This window comes from Lathamus discolor, chromosome Z (genome assembly GCF_037157495.1).
Source record: "Lathamus discolor isolate bLatDis1 chromosome Z, bLatDis1.hap1, whole genome shotgun sequence".
Classification (NCBI taxonomy): domain Eukaryota; kingdom Metazoa; phylum Chordata; class Aves; order Psittaciformes; family Psittacidae; genus Lathamus; species Lathamus discolor.
Genome location: NC_088909.1, coordinates 59860186 through 59883937, shown reverse-complemented (window position 1 = coordinate 59883937; position 23752 = coordinate 59860186). Strand labels below are relative to the sequence as shown.

General features: G+C 45.8%; 1 protein-coding gene across 3 annotated transcripts in view; it reads left to right on the top strand.

The window, feature by feature from the left end:
- Positions 1 to 23752, top strand: part of PSD3 (pleckstrin and Sec7 domain containing 3) — a 102479-nt gene that overhangs the window by 41614 nt on the left and 37113 nt on the right. For all 3 annotated transcript variants that reach the window (XM_065662415.1, XM_065662417.1, XM_065662416.1), the window contains 5 exons: positions 2119 to 2325; positions 2426 to 2506; positions 5621 to 5733; positions 7997 to 8055; positions 11686 to 11775. In XM_065662415.1, the coding sequence (XP_065518487.1) occupies positions 2119 to 2325; positions 2426 to 2506; positions 5621 to 5733; positions 7997 to 8055; positions 11686 to 11775 (550 nt within the window). The remainder of the gene's footprint in view (positions 1 to 2118; positions 2326 to 2425; positions 2507 to 5620; positions 5734 to 7996; positions 8056 to 11685; positions 11776 to 23752) is intronic.

The following is a 23752-nucleotide window of genomic DNA, read 5'->3' as shown; positions in this document are numbered from 1 at the left end:
ATATTCTGATCATCCTCATACACTTGCTCTAACAGCTCCATGTCCCTCTTGTGTTGGCGGCCCCAGAGCTGAACGCCCCAGGTGGGGTCTCACAGAAGCAGTGTGGAGGGGAAGAATCGCCCCCCTTAACCTCCTGGTCTTGCTTCTTTTGATGCAACCCAGCATATGGTTGGCTTCTCATCAATCAACACCCCCAAGTCTTTGCCCTCAGGGCTGCTCTCAATCCATTCTCCACCCATTCTATATTTGTGCTTGGGATTGCCCCCACCCACATGTAGGTCGTTGAAGAGTGAGGCTGCAAAGTGACATGGCCTTCGAAGCAGCATTTGTGCGTGGAAGAATATGTGGATATGTTAGCTCACCTGGTTATCTTTTCCTCTTCTCAACTGTTAGTCATGCCTGATTTGAATGAACAAAACATCGCTTGGGAAATGTGTCAGAGGATTCTGAAATTTGCTTTCTTCACAAGTTCGGAGTAGACAAAAATGTTAGAAAATTTCAGATATTGGCTAGTGTTTTGGAGCTTTTTTGTTTTCTAGGGTAGCTGGTGGTCAGTGATGTTAATGCTGCTGGAATTGTATTTATGTTATTAATTCCCTACTACAGTACTGCGACTGAGCCACTTTTGTTGTAGCACCTGATCATTTACACTGAAATAAATGCAAAATCAAATCTCCAGGTCTTGTAGGAACAGGTTAGATATCTGTTTTCCCCAGCGCCACACACCTCCTTCTCTTAAACCATGCATGGGAAGGGAGGTAGGGCACAGGTGATGATTTGTGTGGAAGGAGGCATGCAGAATAGCAAAGTTTTTTGTTTTAAGGTCGCCTTACCTTTAAAGGGTTAATAAGGCTAGTAGACATTTCAGTAAATGGCTGGATAATTGTTACTGGATCGCAGTGCTCGGTTGTTCTAACCGTGGCTTGTCAAGCCCGAAGATTACAGTGGTGTATGAAACCATGGTATGCTGAAGTGTTGTGTTTTAAATCATCTTTAACTCATTCCACTTGTGTCTGCCCTGTCCATGACCCCTGCTGATCATTCATTAGCCCTGTGTAAATGAGGATTTGGTGAAAATAATTTCTGAATAGTATTTTCTTTTTAATAGCAATGCCATCATGCACACACAGACAGAGCTGAGGTTTTGCAAGAATTTTCATGCAGTGTCAGAAAAGATCTTTCCCAAAGTTAAAAGCCTGCCTGTATGCAGGGGTGTGTACCTGTGGGTATGCTTTCTGCTGTGGAGGGCTCTTGCCTTTCTGTGGGGAGAAGCAAAGCAGGCACACAGCTCAGCCAGAGCTTTTCTGCTGTAGCAGAGGTGGGAAGAATCTATAAATGCATGATTTATGTAAAATGCCCTGGGATTGCCATGCTGAACATCCTGTCTTTGAGCAGACAGTGAGGGAAATTACTGCGGGAGAAAAGGAAGCAGTTCTCCAGGCTGGCCTGGGTGACTTGTGTTTCCCATTCCCCAGACTGGGTTCCTTGGTCTGAGTCCTGCTTTATCTGTGGGATGCCTGCTGCTCAGGGATGGCATAGAGCTGCTGAGGCTTCTGTGGATGTTATTTTAGATTTGGGGAATTGTATTGTTTCCAGGACAACTGGGGAAGAATAAGGAAGGGACCTGTGCCGAGTAGCTTGGAGCTGCTGAGCACCCTGGCTTGCTCTCTGCATTTTCCCCTGGAAAATTACTAATGGCCTACTTTTACAGGGACCCCTTCAAGCCAAGAAAGTGATTGGGTTAAAAAATACTAGTGCAAAAAGCAAATGAGGGGCCAGTGTTGTCAGATGCAGTTGTAGACCGATAATAGCAAACAGCTCTCTGTGAAGTGAGCACAGGTTGTGGATACTCATCACACTCAGAAGGTAAGTGCAGGGCAAAATGTGTTTCTGGGCTGGAAGGCCCATACTTGGGTCTCTGTGTTTAGCTCTCTTATCCTCTGATGACTGCTAAATAAACGTCCTTCTTCCACACAGCTCCTTCAGTTAAGTGGAATTTGCTATATTGTGTAATTTTGTCTCTGTACCATTAATTGCCTTCAATTCTAAGAGTAAATAATTCTTGAAATTATAATGTCATCTTGTTTCTCTTCTTTTCATATTCTTTCTGTCTCATAGCAATGCTGAACTGCAGAGTATGGTTTTAGACTTCAGTGCTGCCATGGGGAGCAATGAACTTCAGGAGAAAGATGCCACCGGAGCCCTTGGCCACGATCTCAGCAATGGCAGCAGCAGCAATTTGGAAGCAGCCCGACGGCTGGCTAAGCGCCTCTACCGTCTGGACAGATTCAAACGCTCTGATGTGGCAAAGCATTTGGGTAAAAAGTACGTGCTGATACGAGGCCTTTGGCCACATTGTTGTTCTTGCTGGTTCTGAAGGGGTTCACTCTCAAATGATAACCTTTACTTATTTGTTTGTTTAAAGCAACGACTTCAGCAAGCTTGTGGCCGAAGAATACCTTAAGTTTTTTGACTTCACAGGCATGACGCTAGACTACTCACTCAGGTACATCCCATTTGCAGACTTACATTCCTGTTTTGGTAATGGTGCTGTTGGATCTGTTGTCCTGGTTCAGGCAGTTGCCCAGAGGGGGCTTAAGAGGGTGAAGAGAGGGATGTGACATGTTTCTGGGGTGGAGCTTTTCTCTTCTGTTTGTCTTTATATGCTGCTGTATTCCAGAGTGCTGCTGGGGCTCTGACATTTCCCAGAGGGGGAAAATTTTGGGTGGACCTGCTTAGACATGGTCCTTGATGCAGTGGAGGTGGGACAAAGTGGGACCAGTCACTCTGCAAACAGGGGACTTGCAGTTTGTGAGGTGCTGCAAGGGAATGAAGGTGTTGCTCACAGCTGAGCCACACAAACGTTTTGGCTGATGCCTTTTAAAGCTCGCTTTGCCTGGCTGCAGTGCACAAAGCCATGTCCAGGGTTTGATGTGGCTCTGCAGCCCCCCTTGCTGCATCCCTCTGAGGCACCCAAAAATGTGCAGAACAGCAAAAACTTCCATGTGGAAAATGCTGTGGAGTATGGTAGCTGCCAGCGTGGGTGTTTGAAAACCCAGCCCTTCAATTTTCCTTCCTTCTTCCACTGAAATTAGGCCTCAATAATGTTTGTTTTCAGTATTTTTTCTTAAGAGGCAGAATACCAAGTTTGTGTATCAGTGTCCTGTTAGCACGGTTCCTGGTGTTCTGGTATTTGAAGGGATTTAAAGTGAGTTTAAATCATCTGGCTGAAGTTACTCATATGCATTGATTGTTTCTAGTAATGATACAAACCCAGCAGGTCTGCAGGTACTACCCAGTCTCTTGCAAATGTGTTGCCAAGGGCTGACTCGATGAAACCATGGCAGACCCAATGGAAAACCTGGAGTCCTGCCTGCTGAAGGCGATGGAAAAGAAGTGAACTGGCTGGTCCCGTGGCAAGGGGAGCAGAGCCAAGCTGGAGCACTCACACAGCACAGGGCGGGAGCAGCCTGGGTAGCGTGGGATCTGCTGCTCACTCTCGGTTTTAGCAGCCCTGGAGTGCAATGCTAAATATACCCGTTTTTTAAATTGTGAAATCCAACACCTAATTTGTAGCACATATTTAGGAGGTCTCTGCTCCCGGTAGATCACTTGTTAATATTAGTAGTCATGACCTTCTCTAAAATATGCCTTGGCTCGTGTGGGACTTAGACATGCCAGGGGTTTGCTGAGGTTTCAGGAGCAGCCGCAGCAAGGGCCAGCTGTATGCCCTGAGCATGCAGCAGAGGCTGGGGGGCACAGCATTATCCCGAAACCTGGGGGAGCTGAGGCATGCTGCTTGGAGACAGCGAGAGGCAACGGCCCTGTTGCTGCTGGCTCGCTGACAAGCTGTGGTTTGTTAAGCATTTTGAAGCCCGTGGCGGCAGCCCAGACTGATGCTATCCCCCAACTGTGGGAGGCCATTGTGCAGTGTGTATCACCATTGGTGGCAGGGCTGGAACATGGGGAATGTTGTTCCTTCATCGTTCTAATATGCTTCCACACCCTGGACTCACATCACCTATGCATCTCCTGAGTGCAACAGTCATGTCTTCTGCAGGGCTGCAGGAGGGGAGGAGGTGGGACCATTGCTCCAGCTCCTCTCGGAGTCTGTCCTGGTCCTCCTGGTGGGCAGAAACTTACCCTGTGTCCTAGGCCTACAGCATCATGTTCTGAGAGCAAGGAACCTGCCTTGTTTATTTGCCAAACGTTGTTTCATTAGTTGCCTCTCTGAGGCTGCTTCCAGGGTGGTAAAGGTGCTGAAGAGGAGGAGAGGGTGTAGGTCAGTGGTGTCTGGCGTGGGCAGGGGGTGTCACTGGAAAGAGCTCGAGCTGGAGGAGGAGGAAAGATGGCTAGTTGTCAAAATGTCCCATAGGGTATGAGGTAGGAAGTGAAGAGAAACCCTGTGAAAACTCAGTTGTGTCTACTTGTGAATTGGGTTACTTGAAATGCATCACATGTGAAATTAAGTTATTACCAGGCAGATCACACTCTGTATGGGTGCGAGATCATTGCAAGTACAGCCCATCTCTGACCTTACATCAAAGAAAAAAAATTAATGTTTATTCGTCCAGACTAGATAGATGTGAATGTTCCAGCAACATATTCCACACCTCTCAGATCTGGTGTTAGATGCAGTCTCATGGGGTATTTAAAAATTGTCTATTAGGCATTTATTTTGTATGCTATTTTGCTTGAGACCCAGTAGGTTTGTGTGTTCAGGCTTTTCTTAGAAGCATCCTGACAAATGAGCGTAGGTTGATGCCACTGAGGTCATCTCTTGGCTCCAGGATGTGGGGATTTTGGGAAGTGCAGAAGTTCGTCTTTGGCTACGAGGCAAGTTTTTCTATCAGGAAGAATAGCAGCATGGTGAAGAGGAGTGGTGGTGAAGTGTTGGATGAAGAGTAGAAGATGTATGTCCCACCTCTTTGCACAGGCTCGCTGGCTGTGTCTTAATGAGTGTGACCAGCCCTACACCCTGGCCTGTCATGAGCAAGAACCCAGGAGGGCCAGGCTCTTCTGCCCCATTCCCCAGATGTTTTCTGCAGATCAGGTAGTCACACTGCCCTCTGGAATGCAAATGGTGTCGCCCTCACCACTCTCATAGGTGACCCTCCAGAAGGAAGACTGCACCTTTTGTGTGGGCTCTGAGCCTGCAGTGCATGTACTTCACTTACTCCCCTGGAGTAGCTCCTGCAATCTGGATGGGAGTACTAGCCAGCGTAAAGCTGAAAGGTACAGGAGTGATTGGCGATTACAAAAGGACAGAACACCCTGGATGTTTGTCATTCATAAGGAACAATTGCTTCAGTTCCTTCCCCAAAGAAAAATACTAAGAATAAGAATAGTTCTTTCAAATAGTCTAATTGCTTATTAGTTTGTATGTTCCGTGGCTGAAAGCAGTGGTAATTTAACTCGTGCTTCATTTACTATAATGCTGCGATTAACTGCACACAGAATAACAGCCCATTTTCCTAAGAAGTGTTCTTGGAACAAAATATTTGGTGTGTGCTTATGACTTAGTGTACATTTTGCTGTGAAGTGTGCTTTACTCTGTGTGCTGTGTGAGGCAAAAAATGGTTCTTGACTTTAATTTCACTTTTTTCTGCTCTTCTTTCAGGAGTTTCTTTAAAGCCTTTTCACTTATCGGAGAAACTCAGGAACGAGAGAGAGTTTTAATCCACTTCTCCAGCAGATACTACCAGTGCAACCCAGACACTATTTCTTCTCAAGGTAACTTTGTTTCTGATATGAAGGTCTTTGATTGTCTCCCTTCATCTGTATGTGCGGTACATGCCTGGGAGCTGCAGGTGTGTAATTGCTATGCCACATTGAAGACTTGAACCCCATTAGGGTATTGAAACCCTCCAAATTCTCCACACATAATCGTGCTAAGGCAGTGAAAAATCTGTATTTTTCCCCCGTCAGAAAAGGCATTTAGGCCTCCTCAGTGTAAATGCTCAATTGTAGCATCACCAGACTTGAATGTCCTCAGCTGGGGTTTTCTGGTTTCTGTGACTTCCAGCGTTTGTGGGTACCTGTACTGTAGCTACGCACGTGTGGATAAGAACAGGTCCCATCTCAGGTGGAAGACAAGCTGTTCTCTTCCCACGCTCCATTCAGTGCTTGTGTCTCAGCATGCACTGGCAGCAGGCATGCCAGTTCTTGCCAGTTGTGGGGGTGAATTTTGGGTGTTGTATCCAGACCCTGGCATGTTTTCATCTCAACTAGCTAACATCAGTCAGAGTGCTGCCTCCTTGCCAATGTTTTCAGTCATTTCAGAAATGGATGGGGGAAACAAACAAACACGTGGATCTAACCTGAGAGAGGTGGCATTGGAGAAAAGGACAAACTGTCCACTGGCATACTGCTATGTTCAGCTGGCTGTGCTGGCAGAGGCATGTGGCCTGGTGATGACAGTGCAGGCTGATCACATCCTGAGAAAGGGAGGAGGGCAAGAAAGAGAATAAGCAGGGCTAAGCTGGACACAGTACTGCGGGTGGGGTCTCATGAAAGCAGAGTAGAGGGGCAAAATCACCTCTGCTGGCCATGCTCCTTTCGATGCAACCCAGCGTAAGGTTGGTTTCTGGGCTGCAAGTGTGCACTGCTGGGTCATGTTGAACTGGGTCATGGTCCATTCATCAAATCCATAACTCTTCAGCTTAGAGACAAGGATCCATCCTCTGAATGCATTTGTGGTTTGGAAATGAGAGGACAGGCTACTCTAGAGAAATGCATAGACCTGAACTGGAGCACCACAGCCACGTTTCAAGCTGCTTTAGACTTAACTATTGCTAGTGATAATACTTCTTCTCTCATTTCATACTCTGCTACAGTTCAGCCACATTGCTTGCGTGCTAGGGCCTGTGCAAATGTTTAGAGAATATATGATCTTGGGGTGCTCCTTGGGGAGCACCTTTTTGTAATGGCTTCATCCTGCATAAATTTGAGCCTGTCATAGTCACACTGAATGTGGGATGTATCTATGCTCACCCCTTATTTCTCTTCCTTCACAGAAAGAGGGACTTTTGCGTAGTCATTTTCTGGACACTTCAATGGAGGTTTTTAAATACATCTCCCTGCACTGTGTGCATGTCTCATAAATGACTGTCTTTCTGACACCCCCGTGAGAGAAGGGAAGGTGACACCATGTGTCTGTGAAAAAGAGAATGAAGAAAATGTTTTTCCTAGTATGTTCTTAATGTTTGTAAATTGACTAGAGGCATTTGGATTTTCAGAGATGATAAATAGCACTCTGGGCACTGTCACCTTCACTGTGTTTTGTGCATAGCCAATACACTGTGGGGCTTTAAAAGGGTGCCTGGAAATTCCAGACTACGAATTTGGTGCTCACTTTTCCGAACTGTCAGTCTACGCTGGCTTTCCCAAGTCTGCAGCAGTGACTCCAAAGATGGAGTGAGGGATATAGATTGTCTCTTCTGGCTCATTGTTGGGGGAATTTGGTACAGGACAGCCTTAGAAATCACTGGAGCATTCTCTATGCGGTATGGAGCCAAGGCAGCATAAATAGCTGACTGAAATTCTCCCAGATGCAGTCTAATTGAGCCCTGAATGAGGAGGGGACCAGAGGAGGGGGAAGACAGGATACCATGTTGTACCCACTCTGCACACAAGAATGGGGGTATTTTATTCTTCTCTTTCTGCCCTGAAATAAATGTAGAAGAGGGAGTTGATTCAGGCTGTGGTATTGGTATCAGCAAGAAAAGAGTGACAGTGTGGTTTCCTGTCTAGTTTGCCTCATCCATGGGTGCTGCAAGATAGTTTTGACAGTCATTACAAGATGAAAGAAAGGCTGTTCTGGCTTGGCAGCTGTGTGATGACCTCACTGTTCATTTATTTAATTACGTGTGTTTCTTGATAAAACAGATTCACATTAAGGGAACAGCCTCAATTAGGCTACGAGGTTCAGTTTCAGCTGTTCCTAAAGGTCCAGTCGTGAGTTTGTTTGTGACTCTGGTTATGTCTCTTTCTGCAGATGGAGTTCACTGTCTCACGTGTGCCATGATGCTGCTGAACACTGACCTGCATGGCCACGTGAGTATGCACAGCTTTGTGTAGACTGCTCCCCTGACACAGTGCTTGGAGGGGGAGGCCTTCTAGCAGCAGAATCCCTTGCTGGTAGCCTGCTGGTGATGCAGGTCTGCAGGCATTGAGCAGTGCTGCACTCCCAGGATGTTGTCCCGGGCAGGGCTCTCCAGCATGCTCAGATCAGTCGTGTAAGCTGGCATTGTGCCTGTCTTTGCTATGATGTGTAAGGATGCTCCGTGTCCTCTGTCCCCTGTCTTTCTGCTGCTCTTCTCATCCTTCCCTGGTTAGAGCCCCTGGCCAGGAGGCTGTGATTGGGATTGGCTTCCCCTTTGCAGTATGTGAAAACATTTGGGAAGGCAGAAGAAAGAAGGGAGGTGAAGAGGAGCTGGGAATGTCACAGGGGTAAGGTGATGTTCACAGGCACCCAATTGCACAGGGGAGATGTGGTGGAACAGGAGCTCTGCATAGTCAGGGTCATGACGGCTTTGCCTGGAGCCAAGAGAGCAGAGGGCGGATGTGGGCATCCTGAGTAGGAGCCCTGTGTTCCTTCACTGCCTGCCTGGGGGAAATAGGATTCCAGTTTGAGTCCTCTTAGTCATACTGGTACCTGTACACTGTGCCAGCAGCCCTAGGACATGTATTTCAGCACCCATGGTGCAGTATACCTGCTAGGCATGGTATTCTCATGCTGATGGGAGGCTTCCTGCATCCTGGAGTGAGGAAGGAGAGGGGAAAACACAGGGAGCATGGCATGATATCGTGCAGGAGCAGTGGCTTCAGCCAATGGCTTTGGGATTTCTGTCTGTTTGAGACCCTTCCTGCCAAGGGCTTTTTCAGAAGGGCCTCAGCTGGGAGTTCTTATGCAACAAGGGTGATGGGTTTGGCAGCAGGCGATGGGGGCACCCTCGGTCTGTCTCTCAGGGCTGCTTATCCCCTGTGGGTGCAGCTTTGCAGTGCAGGTCATGAAGCTGAGGCCTTGTGTATGTTTCCCAGGGGTTTTGACACTCATCTGCTGTTGACTGAATGCCTTTGTCTGAAAATGGTAGAAGTGGGAAGGGGGAGGTTGTCGCAAAGAATTTTTGTCTCTGAAGGCTGAGCCTTGCCTTATTGAGGAGCATGTCAGTCACTGGGAGGGTGAGCTGAGGTACAGGAATGTGTCCAGGTGCACCTCTTAGCAGACACTGCTTCTGTTGAGCACACCTGAAACTGCCTGCACAGGTATCCCGCTCCCCAGAGCAATGAGCAGCCTTGGCATCCAGGGAGGGAGAAGTGGTTGTTCATCAGCCTGGCAGCATTTGCTGTTGATCCCTGTAATGCGTTAGTGGGCCCTACAATATTCATTAGGCACTGGAGTAAACTCTCTGGGTCTGACCCATTGTTGCTCATGATGATTTGCAGCTGAAGCTAGAATGATACTGGCTGGTGCAATGTGTAACTTTGGAGGCTGATCCTACTTGCGTTTGTTAGTATATTATGTGTATGCAGCCGTAATGTTTGCCAGACTTCTGCACTTGTGTTCTCTCTCTGAATTCCTGTAATTTTGGTCTTCCTCTTAATGCTTTGCGTTATTCGACATAGGTGGTAAGTTGGGCATTTTTGACTTTGAATGCAGCCCCTTGCAGATACGTACTAATTGCCTGTTTCCTAACAAAGATAATGATCTTGACCCATGCTTACCATGATTCTGCCAGAACAGGAAGCAAATGAGTCACAGGGCTTGTCTGCACTGAGATCCATTTGTTGCTGACATACTCATCATAAGTGTGGACACTTTTATTTCACAATATGCTCAACTGCTTGTAGGGCTGTAGTGCAGCTGCTCTGCCTTCAGTTCACATTTTCTCTTAACTCCTGTAGACAAAGTCTTACTAATCCCTTTATTTATCCCTGTCTTGCCACATTTCATTCTCTTTGTAACTAAATCATCTTTGCTATCTGTGTCTTGGAGATGCATGCTCGCTTCTCTGCAGGGAGGTCATCAACCAGACTGTGATCCTAGAGACTTTTAAGGTATCATCTCTAGACTGCCAGGCACATCTTCTGGAACCTGTTTGGCACTGCGTGGAGATACTAGCTTTGGTCCTGGAGCGAAACAGCCATTCCTCTGCAGTGCCGATTATCTCAGTGGGTGCAATGAGCCGCACTGCTGTTGGTTTTGGTCAGCGTGGGGAAGCTGTGAAGTGCTGCGTGGAGGAAACAAACAGAAGCAGGCTGAAGTCTGTTGCAGGGAGGAAGGAAAACATTTGCAAGTCTGTTAGAACAGCTCCAGCTTGCAGTCAAAGACTGCAAGTATAAGCTGTGTTCTGCAAAGCTTAGCAACCAGAGAGCCAGGGTTACAGCCAGACTGTGTTGTCAGGAGCCTTCCTGATGTGGGAAGCAGTGCATCATTGTTCCAGTGTTCCTGCCTGCCTTCTTTCTGCTGGTCCATGCCAGCCACAGGATGTGGAATCTTCCTCTGTGGCTAGATGAGGCTGATGGTCAAAGTTGGCTGGTTCTCTTATCCCTCCCTGATCATACATTATGGAAGGAAAATAGAGGATGTGCCATCCAACCTGTCGTGTAAGTGTAACATTGAATGACCTGTATTACCAACTGGTGCCCTTCTTTGGGCTCCATTACTGTGTTAATTTGGCCTCTTGATCCTAACCCAAGTTACTATCTGCACACAAAGGCCTTCCACCATATTTTTGCAGCCAAGGCATACCCTGACCATGGAGAAGTCATCTTCACATTGTTTTGACTGGCAGCAGTGGCATCTTGAAAGATACCTTGGTCATCACAAGGCCCTATTTTCCCTCTGCCTCTATCATGTTTAACAGCTCATCCCAGCTCGGATCACTCTGGTCTCCACTTTCACCAACTCAGTGTTGTCACTGCTGATGGCTCACAAGGCTCCCCGCATGCCAGTGGTGGGACTTCTAGCACCTAGGGGACTGAGTACGGACACTTTCTCTAAGGGGTGATGGCCACTGGGATCCAAGAACACCTTAGAACAGCTTCAAGCCTCCAAATGAAGCAGTTCAGGTCCTACAAGAACATAACCATTCCTTTCCTATTTGTGACTCAGTTGGGCAACTTCCATTCTGAGAATTAGACAGGAGGAGAGAAAAGAGCAATCCTACGGTACACTCAGGGCAGCCTCAGCCTAAGAATCAGAAAATGTAATGGCTGCTCCTGGGAGTCTTACTGCAAGTCAGGGCAGTAGCTACTGGAAGGGAGCATTGGAAACTATAAGAAGAGGTCTGGAGAGGGCCTCATTCAACTGTTTCCTATGCCCCACAGCAGGAACAAGTAGAGCTTTGCCATCAGAGGCTCATAGGCCCTCTTGAGACATGGGATTGTAAGGCACCATGCAGGTACCAGGAAGCTTATTCATCACCTCTTCATTACCCTCCAGTATTTAGGTGTTATTCTTTTTGGATGGGTGTGTGGGACTTGGGGTCCAAATGCATTTTCCCTTTTTCTGACATCACAAAAGAATGCTCGTCTTTGGGTAACCTTGGGAATGCCTTCTTAGTGCTGCCTGCCTTGGGCTTATATGAGAGATGGAGATGGGTTTCATCTGATGTTGCTTATTTACCTAATTTTGGAAAGCAGTAATAATATGATGCTATATCTCTCCGCCATCCATTCCAGAACATTGGGAAAAAGATGACCTGCCAAGAGTTCATTGCTAACCTCCAGGGGATGAACGATGGCAAAGACTTCCCAAAAGGGCTGTTAAAGGTAAGGAATGAACTGCAGAACGTGGCTTTCATTTTTTGTGAGTAATGGTTTAAAACAGAACACTCTGCTTGTGTTTTCTTTATCTTAATTGTCAAGCACAATGAGCGATGGGCATATTTCTCCTGCAAGAACATATATAGGCTGTCATTTTTGCTCTTGCCTTCACTTGATTATTATTGAGACTTTCTGCAGCATGGAGGGTTGAGACTGAACTCCATTAGGGCCAGCTCAAGAGCTGTGTGTCTTGCAAGCTCATGCAGCCATACCATCTCAGAGTGCTGTCTCCTGGTTACAGTGGACAGAAGCAGCCAGTTAGTTCTGACTGTTGAATATGTAAGCTAATCCTGAGCTCTGCATATTTGTAAGGCGTGTGTGTGTTTTCATCAAAAGGTGCTTTGGGGTTTTCACATTAAAGCAGGAGATGTAATTTCAGATTAGAATGTATTGTCTGGCACAGGCTGCTTTGCTTCAGGTTTTGTTCATTAAGTTTGTGCCAGGAGTTAAATATGAAGAACAGGGAGGGAGGCTAAGCAGGACGAATCTTGTTCCATTGTCAGTAGTAACGAGTGTTTCATTTCTCTTTTGTGTGACTGCTGGCGTAAAACAGAAGTCTGCTTAAGTGAAGAGAGAGCATATACACTAGAATTCATAATATATATATTTTTTTTTCTTGGTAATGGAGATAAAAATGAGAGCTTGCTGCATCTGAGAGCTGACCCAATGCCTATTGAAGTAAGTCAAAATAATTGCCCATTGTGAAATACAGATGTACCTGCATAGTTACAAGTGTCAGACTTTGTTTTCTAGTATTTCTAGTTTCTTTAGTTTCTCCAGCCTCTTTGGGGAACTTTTTGTTGATTCCTCCTGCCTCAGTTCTTACTAGGGGATTATGAATATAAACTCAACTTCCTTACGTTTGGATTTAATGTCTTTATTGTTTAAAACTGTATACAGAGTATTCATCTGTCTGCAGCAACACTTAATATTTTTCTTTTTCCAAGGATTCTCATTTCTCACTCTGCTAGAGAGAGATATGTTGAGATTAATTTGCAGGCTAATTACAGCCCTTACTGAATAAATAGGTCTCCAGACTGTGTTTAAATCACCTTCCGAGTGTACTGAGAAGAGACTTCCACTGGTGCTCACCTGCTGTTTGTTTTCCTGATGAAAGAATTGCGCAGCTTGGGCTGTATCTTGGTGTTTAGCACTGACCTGCTAATACTGAGGCATCCTGGTTCTTCGCTGGCCCACCCAAAGCAAGGACTGAGGCTCAGGATTTTTTTGGATGTGGGAGGATGGAAGAAACCAGGCATCAGTGTCCTGCCGTATTTGAGGCTCTTTCTGCATGCTGCCCTCATGTCTTGGGGACAGAGGTGACACCCAGTCGTGGTCTCTCCTCCGGCTTGTCTAAGATCTGATGATGATCTGCCCCTTGTTTTTAAACTGTCAGTGGAGGAGAGTGGAGTGAGTGGCAGTAATTGTGTGTTTCAGAAGCCACATCACTGTGTCAGCAGCAGCCACCTTGCCACTATATATGTGATTACAAAGAGTTAGCAGAAATTAAATTTGCATTAGTCTCAATAAATTAAATTCACAGAGCCCTGCTTCAGCGCAGTGCCAAAATGCATACGGCTTGCCCGTGCATTAGCAGTGCAGCTAATGAGCGTCGGAGCGGCAGCGAGCCATCTCCCCGCATCCTTCCCCAGCTGCCCGGAGAGGAAGGACCGTTTCCACAGGGTGGCACTGTGCCCCTGTGGGAGTGAGGTCCTAAGCACCCACTGGTGAGTAATGCGCATCTGTGGGAAGCAGGTGGGCTTCTCTGCCTTGCCGGCCTTTCTGCATCCCCCCCCACCGCCATTGCTCTGCTGCACCCCTCTATGACGCTCTGTTTCTGCTGAGCCCCAGGGCAAAGCTGAGTCGTGCTGGAGGGGAAGGAAGAGGGGACACATCTTAGCAAGTGCATACATCTTTGCAGGTAGTGCTCAGCCAGAACTAGAGAAGCTTTCTGCAGCACTTAGTGTGGGCCCAATTCACAGAGTCAAGGGTGGAAATACTGCTTGGGCTATCTAGGACAGTCGGCTCACAGGGAGAAATCAGCAGTTGCCTTCAGTCAATCCCACCACTCTTGGTGCTACTGAGCACAGAGTGTGGCCCTGAACACTTGTTTCGTCTGGATGGGAAAATGGCCCTTCAAGGGGCAGATATACCAACGTGTGAGGAGGGATGCTTCTGTCTTCTGTGTGATCAGCTTCAGAAGACTTTTCATGTAAGATCTGATTGCTCCTTTCTCTCCAATCCATGAGGGAGCCATCTCTTTGGGTTTTTTTGAGTTTATCCCAACAATAAGGACACTTTGGTAAACACCATAAGGCCTTCAGGACATGATTCTTAGTGTGTCTGATAGTGCTGATAGTGCTTTGAGAACAGAAGTTTTACTCTAGCAAGAGATGGAAATGAGAAATGCTGATATATTATCTTGTTCACCTTATGTCTTGCTGCCTATTCATTAACACTGAAAAGAATTTCACTTTGGTACAGCCATCTGCACAGAGATTGATCTTTTTTTCTTCTTCCTCATTCCTTTTGTCAGATCTGAGGTTGCCTTTAAAACTAGGACCCATAAAGGCAAATATGCCAAACTGTGATTAAAAGTGTGGTTCTCCCCATGGGATCTGCTTGCAGTGTTTGCACATTCAGTACTTTGCCAGGCAGGCAGATACATGTGCCTTCCCTTTTATTCCATCTTAGCTCCAGTTCGGCTGTCTGTCACACATACCATTAATCTGCCATTGGCTGATAGAAAGGACTAGACATGGAGACAGTAGCCTGATTTCCAGTTATGCACTGCTCTTAGGTGCATGCTGGTAGTTTATCCTTCCTACAGGGTTCCTATTTACATTCAGACTGGGGCAAATTCCTTGTAAATGAGCACCAGCATCCCAATTGATGATTCTCTTCTCTGGTGTAAATCAGGAGCCTATCTCCGTGGGTCTGGCTGATGTAGAAGGTGAGTCATATCTGTTAAATCCAGGCAGAATTAAGGTTATTGAAAATGAAATTTTTCAAGGGCAAGGAAGCTTCATGAAACCTTGTCCTTTGACTCTGAGCTGTCACACTCCGAACACACAAATAGTATCAAGCTGTGATCTGGCAAGATGTTCGTGAATCTCAGCCCTGATCTTAATCTTTCCTGTAGCAAAGGTCTCTGTCCTGGTGAGTTGAAGCCTTGGAAGGACTGCTAAATACCAGAGTCGTGACTGCCCATGTTCTAGTTAGTGCAGCAGCACTCAGCGGAGAATGGGCTCAGTGCTCACTCCTGAGGCTGATGGTGAATCACACAGTTAACATCTTTTACAGGTGGGGACGAGTGACAGCTTAACTGGGACTGAGAGTAACAAAAGGACCCAGTTGCAGCACTCATCTTAATGGTTGGTATTGATGATCTGAAAGGTCTTTTCCAACCTTGTTGATTCTATGATCTCCTCAGACTGGAGTTCCTGACATCCCAGATTAGCTGCTGCAGATGCATTTGATGGTGAGGGAAGCTGGAGGAGAGAGAGGGAAGCTGGAGGAGAGATACAGCACCATCATGGCTGAAAGAGAGCTGAACACATCAGGAACAAACAACTAAATCCAACCTATGGGTTGTTAGCCTAAGAAAATCATGACAAGACCGTTGTTCATTTATTCCTGTAGAAAAGTAGGCTGTGGCTAGTGTCTCCCTACTTGGAAGGAAGATGAAATCTGCTGGGGCAATGTCAGGAGCTTCATGACTACAGCATAGAGGCAGTTTATCTGGAGGCTGATTCCTCCTGTGCTCACACCAGCTTTAATCTGGTGCAGTGATATTGTCTTCACTGATGATACTCTGGATTTGCATTTGTGACCATAACTTTCTTCAGAGCTGGGCTTCATGAGATATGAGAAGAGGATGAGATTGGCTTGTAAAGAACCTGATTTTGGCCATGCACACTTGCTTCATTTCCTGCAGGCATTGCAGTCCTCATGAATGAAGTGGTGACACAGTGCTGGCCACTGTGTCTTCTTTTTGTTGCCTTGTGCCAAGGGTGTGCGAAACTCCACTCCAGCAAGGTGCAGTGACAAGGCCTTCCTTATGCGAGGAGAGGAAGTGTCTGCTCTGGCCCATAGAGAGCCTGCGACGACGAGTCACTTCTGGGGAAATGGATCCCTGCTTTTGTTAGGCAGCATCCGAGGAAGGGGCCTCTCATTAGCCTGTGTGCTAAGTGCCACCTGCCCATATTGTCCTGTGAATGTGAATGTCCTCTGTATCTGCTGTAGCCAGGGTACCTCATTCATGGAGTCAAGGGCATCACCCAGCTTCTGATGTGTGCTAACTGTAGTGTCTGTGCTGCCCCACAATGTGAACACTGGGTGTAAGGGGGTCGTACCTGTTTGTGTGTCTTCTGCTAAGAGGTGGTAGCTCTTTGCTGAGCCATCACGCTATAAGGGAGCCTCTCCATCATGCTGAGGGACCTGAAATGGTTCTGTAGGGGGACTTGGCTAGAGCCATCTGAATATGTGCTGCTGACGGAGATAAGATTCCATTCCTGTGTAAAAGATCTGCTTTTTCTCAAAGGCTGGTTTCTGGCTAGCCCTTAATCTCCTGGAGAAGCACTGTGATGAAGTGACCAAATAAAGTGAAGGTTATTTGTGCTGAATTCTTCTGAAGAACCAGTCCTCCTTAATTTCCTAAGTAATCATAATTCTTGATCAGGATTGCTGGGACATGGAATTTACTTTAGAAGCTGCAAGGTAGGGTTTTTCTCATTTTGCTGTCAGTTCCCTGCACTTTAATTAAGGATTTATTTTTTTAATATATTCTTTTTGATATTGTCTTTCTGCCTCCTCTTTCCTCCTTTTTTTTTTCTTTCCTCTAAGAGTCCTCCAAAGCGAACACTCAATTTAAAGAGAATTACTGGCATCCTGTTTCATCCATTCCAGTCATTTCAGGTATTTAGCAGAGAGAAGGGAATGAGCATCAGGTGTCCACCACTCCACCCAGCAACCCACATTTTTACGCAGAGGAAATCACACTAATCAGTCTGCTGTGTACACCACAATTACTCTCATCTGCAGTCTCTGCACTTGTTCCATTTCATGGCTGAGGCTCTTCACCAAGGAATTACCACCTTCCTGTTGTTACTGAATGGGGACAGGAGCATGCCAGAAGGACTCCAGGAGGGCAGCACTGACTGTTGGAGCATCCTGTGGCTATGGGCAGAGAAGGGGTGGAGGAGACCAAGTGTCTCTGAAGAAGCCAGGGCTCTGCTCTCTTAGACAGCTTGCCTCCTTGTTTCTCCCCCCAAGTGAAGTTTTTCCTGTCAAAAATGTATTTGTTGGGATAATGTTTCTGAGGCAGCCATTTCTTGTCTGTTTGAAATGCATGTTTTGTTACTGAAGGCCCTTCCCAGCTGCTAGGAGACGGCAGAGTCTAATCCGGCAGTATAAAAGTCAGGGAACACGGGATAAAATCTTTAATCCTTGTCTTAAACAGTTGTTTGTGAAAGCGTACTTTCCTTTCAGTCTCCAAAGACCCACAGAGCCATAGTGACTGAAGGGAACACCCGGCTTGTCTTCACTCCCCTCCATCCTCAGTGAGGAACTTTCTGCTACAATGACCTTTGTTTCTTTTGGGTGGCAATTTTTTTGTGTATTGTTTGTCCCACTTAAGAGTGATAACCAGGTAAAGCATGCCTGTGCAGAGCTGTGAATTAAAAATGAAAAGGTTATGATGGTGAATTCATTGCTTCAGATCCCACGGATATCAGTGGCCTTAACACCCCTTCTGTCCTGTTGAAATGCAAATAGGTGTATTTTCTTTCTGCATTCCAGGAACCTGCTTCAATGCATGTAAAGAGAAAAGTCTGAGATTTCTGCACTTCTTTCAAGTCAAATAAGCCCAGGTATTGTATTGAGGAAAGCAGCGTAAGATAGTAACAGAAGCTTAATGCTCTCTACCAACTCTCTGTCCCTGATCAGGGAAAGCAGAACTTTAGGAAACGCTTATATTATAAAATTTTGTGATGGTAGTGCAGGAATAAGGATTCCTCTGTGTGGTCTAGGGCTGGTACTAGGGATTGCTAATCTTGTTAGGAAGCAGGCATTTCAGGATGGGCCTGTTTCTGCTTTCATGATCTGCATTTCTGTGAATTATTTTTGCTTCTCTAAGCTTTCATCTCTCTGCTTGCCGATTGTTATTCAAAAGATCTCACCTAGCTCACCACCTTTGTGTCATCAAGGAGTGAAACCCAAGCAGAGTCAGCTAAGAATTTCCATTACTACTAGCTGCAATTACATGGCTCAATACCAGGCTCCTAATGAATGTCTGGGGGGTTAATTTTCATCTGTGGAGGCAAGGTCTCTGTAGTGTCTTGGCCAGGTTGATCAGGCAAGTGAATCACTTGATGTCTAGCTCCTCCAGTCTGTCAGCTAGCCAAGGCTGTCAGTTGTCCTCTGCTTTAACTGAAACACTTAGCAGCTCCTGAGGATGAATTTCACTGTTGAGAGCTATTGAGAGCTTCCCATTTCTTGTGCTGTCAGTGCGGAGGATACAGACTGGTAGTATCCAGGAATGATGTGCTTCTGCCACTTTAAAGGATGAATTCTGGGCACCTTTTGAGCTGGGAAATCTCTAATACAATGTCACACATACATTTTGGTCCCTATGACATATTACTCCCACCTCCATGTAGGTAGAAAACAAATTCTGAAAAACATTCTTTGATCTTCCACCCACTGATCTGCTTGAAATTTAAGTTCTGTGCTGCAACTCGAGGGAAGGAGGAGTAGGAATATAATTTATACCATATTTTTAAAAATGAAAAAAAGAAAAAAAAGAAAGGAGAAAACATTACTTCCATCAGTTTTAGAATTATTGCTGTATAAATCTTTGGTACTCCTTCCTTCTGTTTATCATCACGCTTTTCAAATGGCATTGTAATGTTCTCTCTCTGACCTAGTTACACTGTTTTCTTTCAAGCAGGAGTGCTAGGTTGCTCCTTAAATGTTGTTGGGTTTTGGTTTTTTTTTTCCCTTCTTTCCTTTGATATTAGACAGAACATTTAATTTCCTTCCTAAGTCGTGCTTCTTTGGGTTATGAAGTATTCGTAAGATCCTGGTACAAACACGGGGCAAACCCAAGCCACCTATTTTCTGCCCTGCTGACAGATGGGCTTTGGCAGGAGTCATGGGGCTTAGGAAGGATTTGCCTGCTTTTTGGGCAAGACAGCTGAACATCACTTCATAGGTTCATACATTTCTGAAGAAAAGAGATGACAAAGGTTAGTAAGCCTGTTTCCCTTAGCTGCTCCTTCTACGGTGCTACACTTGCAAGCATAGGGAACATCTACGTGAAACCTGTGTAGTTCTTAGGGTGGCCTCAATTCTCTCTCCTCCTTTCCGCTCCTTTTCTTGCCCCCTCTCCTTTCCTTTGCGTTGTTATTGTGTTTGCTGTCAGAATCAGAGGGAAGCATTGAAGGGTGTTTGGTTTTGTATGCACATCTCTGGGGGAGCGGTGGGTGGTTGAGGGTTTTATTTCAGTGTTGCTGACTCTAAGCGTGCCCACTGCAGGGACAGAGGAAGGGGTTGTTTGCAGCTGATCTGAGTGAACTGGGAGGCCTTGTACCAGTGCTGATTCACCTCCTGTGGATTTCTGTCATAACTGTTCATATTTTTAGGGGCTTTGGTGTTTTTATTGATTTGTTTGAGGTGCTGCTGTAGCTGTAGGTATGTTTGGCAGCTTTAACTTAAAAGAACTTAGTGATCTGTGTTAGTTACCTACTGTATGGGTTGCTTAATTTCTGTCAGGTCTGTTGACAGTAGAGGATAGTTTTCCTAAAAAGAGAAATTCAAGAAGAGAAACTTTTTCCCTTGGAGACGGTAGTGCTTTGCCAGGAAACACAACAGCTAGTCTGTGACACAGAGCTGCTTTCAGGTATGCTTCAAGGAAAGGAAAATGAGTAATGACATCTCTTAATTTGAAATGCTAATCAGGATTAAGGAGGCAAAATTCTTTGCATCCCTGTTATCCCTATTTATCAAAGAGCTTGTTTTCATTAAACCTGTGGTCTCCCACCACTCTCAGCTGGGCATTTATCTTAGGAATGGTTTCTTTTGGCTCAAGATGAAGCAAGATTCCAGAGAGATACAGTGATACCAAGATTGATTTGATCTTCCACTAGCCAATATAGTTTTGTTACTCTGCTTGCTTTTAGGGGCTTAGTAATGTGAAAAGTCAGTAATAAAGACTTGTATTTATGATCACAAGCCAGCTGGTTGTGGATGCACTTTTAGCTTGCTTCTCGATTAAAGTAGAACATATAGGCTTCAGTTGCCTTCATGGGGACATAGGAGCAATGCTTGTGTTTTCCTGATGCTATGAGTTGAGGTGGTCTAAGAGCACATGCTTACGCAGCTACAGTAACATAGTTGACATAGGGTAGCTTTCTGGGCTGTAGTAATTTGACTGCTTACATTGTAAGCATTACTTTCCATATTGTAAGAGAAATCAGAGTCTTCCCCAGGGATCCCTTTGGAGCCTATAGCACAGGTGTATGTACTACAATATAAACTATAAGAAAATGGGTGATTCTTTCTCAAGGACATCAACAGACATTTTTTGTTGGCAAATTCAGATTGGGATAAATCGCAGGATCTCCATAAATGCCTGGTAATAATGCACTGTGGTTGGTCAAGCAGCTAGGTGGATAATTTTGGCTAACCATTTTGAAATCTTAAGTCAATATCATTTTCCCAGCATATCTGCTGTTACCCTGTTAGGATTCCTTTTGACCTGGTTGCTCATGCGTGTAGAAATGAAGGGATTGCTCTAGTATTTCTGCTGTTTACAGGGATGGCAGTTGGAGGCATTTAGATTTAATTTTGATTGTCAGCTCCCCCTAATCAGCAGACCACAGCAATCATTATCTTAATATCAGAGGAATGTCAGTTCAATAATGTTACTGTTGATCGGTCGTTAAGCTCTAGTTCTGTAGCCATGGTGTATGAGTAGCTTATTCAGCAGAATTCACCTTCCCCTCCCTGTCCATTTTGGAGAGAAGAAAGAATCAACAGTGAAGGAAGAAGGAAAGCAATCTTATGAAAGATTTAATGTTGTTTATTTAACAAACAGTATTTAATTCCAGCATTAAAATGCTGTTTTTCTGTGCTGTACAAATACGTTACTGGCTCTTGAGAGTATATTTTACGTAATTGATGTGTGCGTGTTTATGCATTTTGTTGGCTTTTGTTGTTGGTATTTTTGTCACTGGGATCAGGCATAAATGATGCTAATGGATTCTTGCGGCTTTGTGTGAGGGCACTGGAGTTCTTTAGACACAATAGTGCAGTCCTTGGGCTTGGTCCCTGAAAGCCAGTATTGAATTTCTCTTTGAATTCCATGGCTTTTCTTCTTCTGTTGTTGATCTGCTGAATGACTTAGGAGGACCAAGAAAGGGCTGAGTATGTTTGGCTTTCCAGGGCAACTTACAGGAGGAAGAGGTGGGAAGGAGTTTATTGCACAGTAAATTGGAACGGCTGCCTGTTTCTTCTATGGGTGATGTAGTCTGCCGTAGTGCCTGTGACAGGTAAAAAGCTTTTGGGTGACTTTGAAAGGGTGGGATGGAAGGAATAGTAGACACTCTGGTTTTCCTCCTCCCCTACATCTGTTTTGGCCCAGAGTTTCAAATTCTTCTACTAGTTTGTGGTTTGTTCCTTAGAGGTGCTGGTAGGGAAGGTCCATACACAGGGTCTCCATTCTTTTGGTCACCCCAGTGGTATCACTGGACTGTTCAGACTAAATACTGGCTGAATACCTCCATTCTGCCCCTTTCCTGCCACCTCTTTGCTGGCCTCTGATCCAGGGGAAGATCAGGTCTTCTTGGCACACCTGGAGGCTCTCCTGGGTGTGGACAGTTTTGATTTTTCTGGTATTGCACAGTAATTTCAGCCCTTCTATAACAAAAATTCCCTTCTATCCCTCTATTTATGTTAACAACCCACTTCTCCCTCAGAAATCCCTGTTGCTCAGTTACAGACAGAAATCAATCCTGTGTGCATGCTGATTTCTAAAATGGTGGGACTTCTCTAACATTGAAGAGTGGTCTCTCTCCACAAGATGACAGTCACTATGTACACAGGCTACTGACTCTGTCAGGAGTAGAAGGTGTATTATCGCTTGCAGAGGAAGATCAGGGGCACTGAGGAAATCTGGGCTGAATCCCTGAGCTGAAGACATTTAAGGCTTCAGAAGCATGATCTCAGGAGGCTCTGTCTTGAGGAGGGTGTGAGCTGAAAGGAGTTTTCAATATACCACTGGAAAAATAAAAAATAAAATTGAACAAGATGCAGCTTGTCACCCAGAGCGTTTTGGACTGCTGCTTGGTTACAGCTGAACCAGACCTGTTCCCTAGTGAATTAAGATTCCTGTCCCGCCTGAGGATCTGCTAACTTCAGTTCAGAAGATGCTAGGTAGAGAACTGCTGCACTTAGGCAGCAGTGGTAGCGCTGAGCTGCAGGCAACAGAAATGTTGCCGTGATTCCGTCTAGCTTGTGTTTAATAATGAAATTACTCTGAGTAATTCACGTTGGCCTAGGTCCGTGTGTGATATTTAAGGAATCTAATTATTTCAGATGTTGAGAGTGCTTAGGGAGGTGGCCTTATAAATCCAAGAACAAGAATAATCAGCTAGGCGGGGGGCTGCGAGGATAGGGAGTGATTTGTGGCCATTTACGTAGCACCTGTTGGGACCTGCTGCTTAGCTCATCTGGAGCTGTTTTCAGTGAAAATTTCCTCTAAGAAGAGGTTTTATTTGAAAAGCTTTTCCACTAACAGAGGATAATTTCAGACAGGTTAAGTAACATAAAACATTTTCTGGAAAGTGGCACAAGTAACTTAAAGCATGTAATTGCTTGTTGCCTGAGAAAAAAAGGTCCCCTGATCCTTCAGGTACCCCTTACCAATGACAGGTTTGTGTAAAAAGGCTGGAGCACATCTGGAATTTAATCATAATGTGTGAGATAGGGGTGGGTTTGCTAGACCTGGCTGTCATGGAAGTGAAAATGAGCTTTTCTTGCTTGCCAAGTGGGAAGAAGCCTGTACCTCAAGCAGGACAGAGGCAGGATCAGCAAGGAATCTGAAGTTTCTCACACCAGGGACAGTTTTTATATTGATATTTAGGTTCCTTGTTCACTGTTGCACTTAACCATTGTCCCTCAGCATGGTCCACGCCTATTGCAGTGTATGGAAAGGATTTGCACCTGTACCATCCTTGAGAGTAACATGAGCGAAGGGTGACTGCTGACTAAAGGGCTGCTGCATACTGGAGATGCAGCACTCTCTTTTAGGAGCAGACATGCAGTTAGGACCATAATATGGCTGTCTAGCCACTTGCCCACTAAGGATGTAAATCCCTGATTGCAAGAGGCTGAGAAGATATAACTAGGGGAAAGGCCCGCTCAGTTCATCTGCTTCTTACCTACTCCTGGGTGCTGGTGTGCACAGAGCGAGCAGACTCTTGCTCTGCATTAGCATGGCTTGGCTGGCACTGGACGGGACTTGGGTGTGAGTGGAGCCCTGTCACCCACGTTTTGTCTGCCAAAGCTGTTTCAGTGCAGGATGTTCTTGGCGTGCCAGGGCAGTGACCCCTTGTCCCTGGCTGCGTGTGCAGACTTGCAGCTCCCTGTACCTTGTGGTGGGGTGGGATGAGAGGCTCTGGTGTCCTCCCAGACTAGTCTACTGGGTTAGTGTCACACAGTCACAGCATTGTTAGGGTTGGAAGGGACCTCTGGAGATTACCCAGTCCACCTGCCTGCCAAGGCAGGGCCACCAAGAGCAGGTTACACAGGAACGTGTCCAGGCAGGTTTTGATTGTCTCCAGAGAGGGATATTTCATGACCCCTCTGGGCAGCCTGTTCAGTGCTCTGACACCCTCAATGTACAGAAGTTCTCCCTCATGTT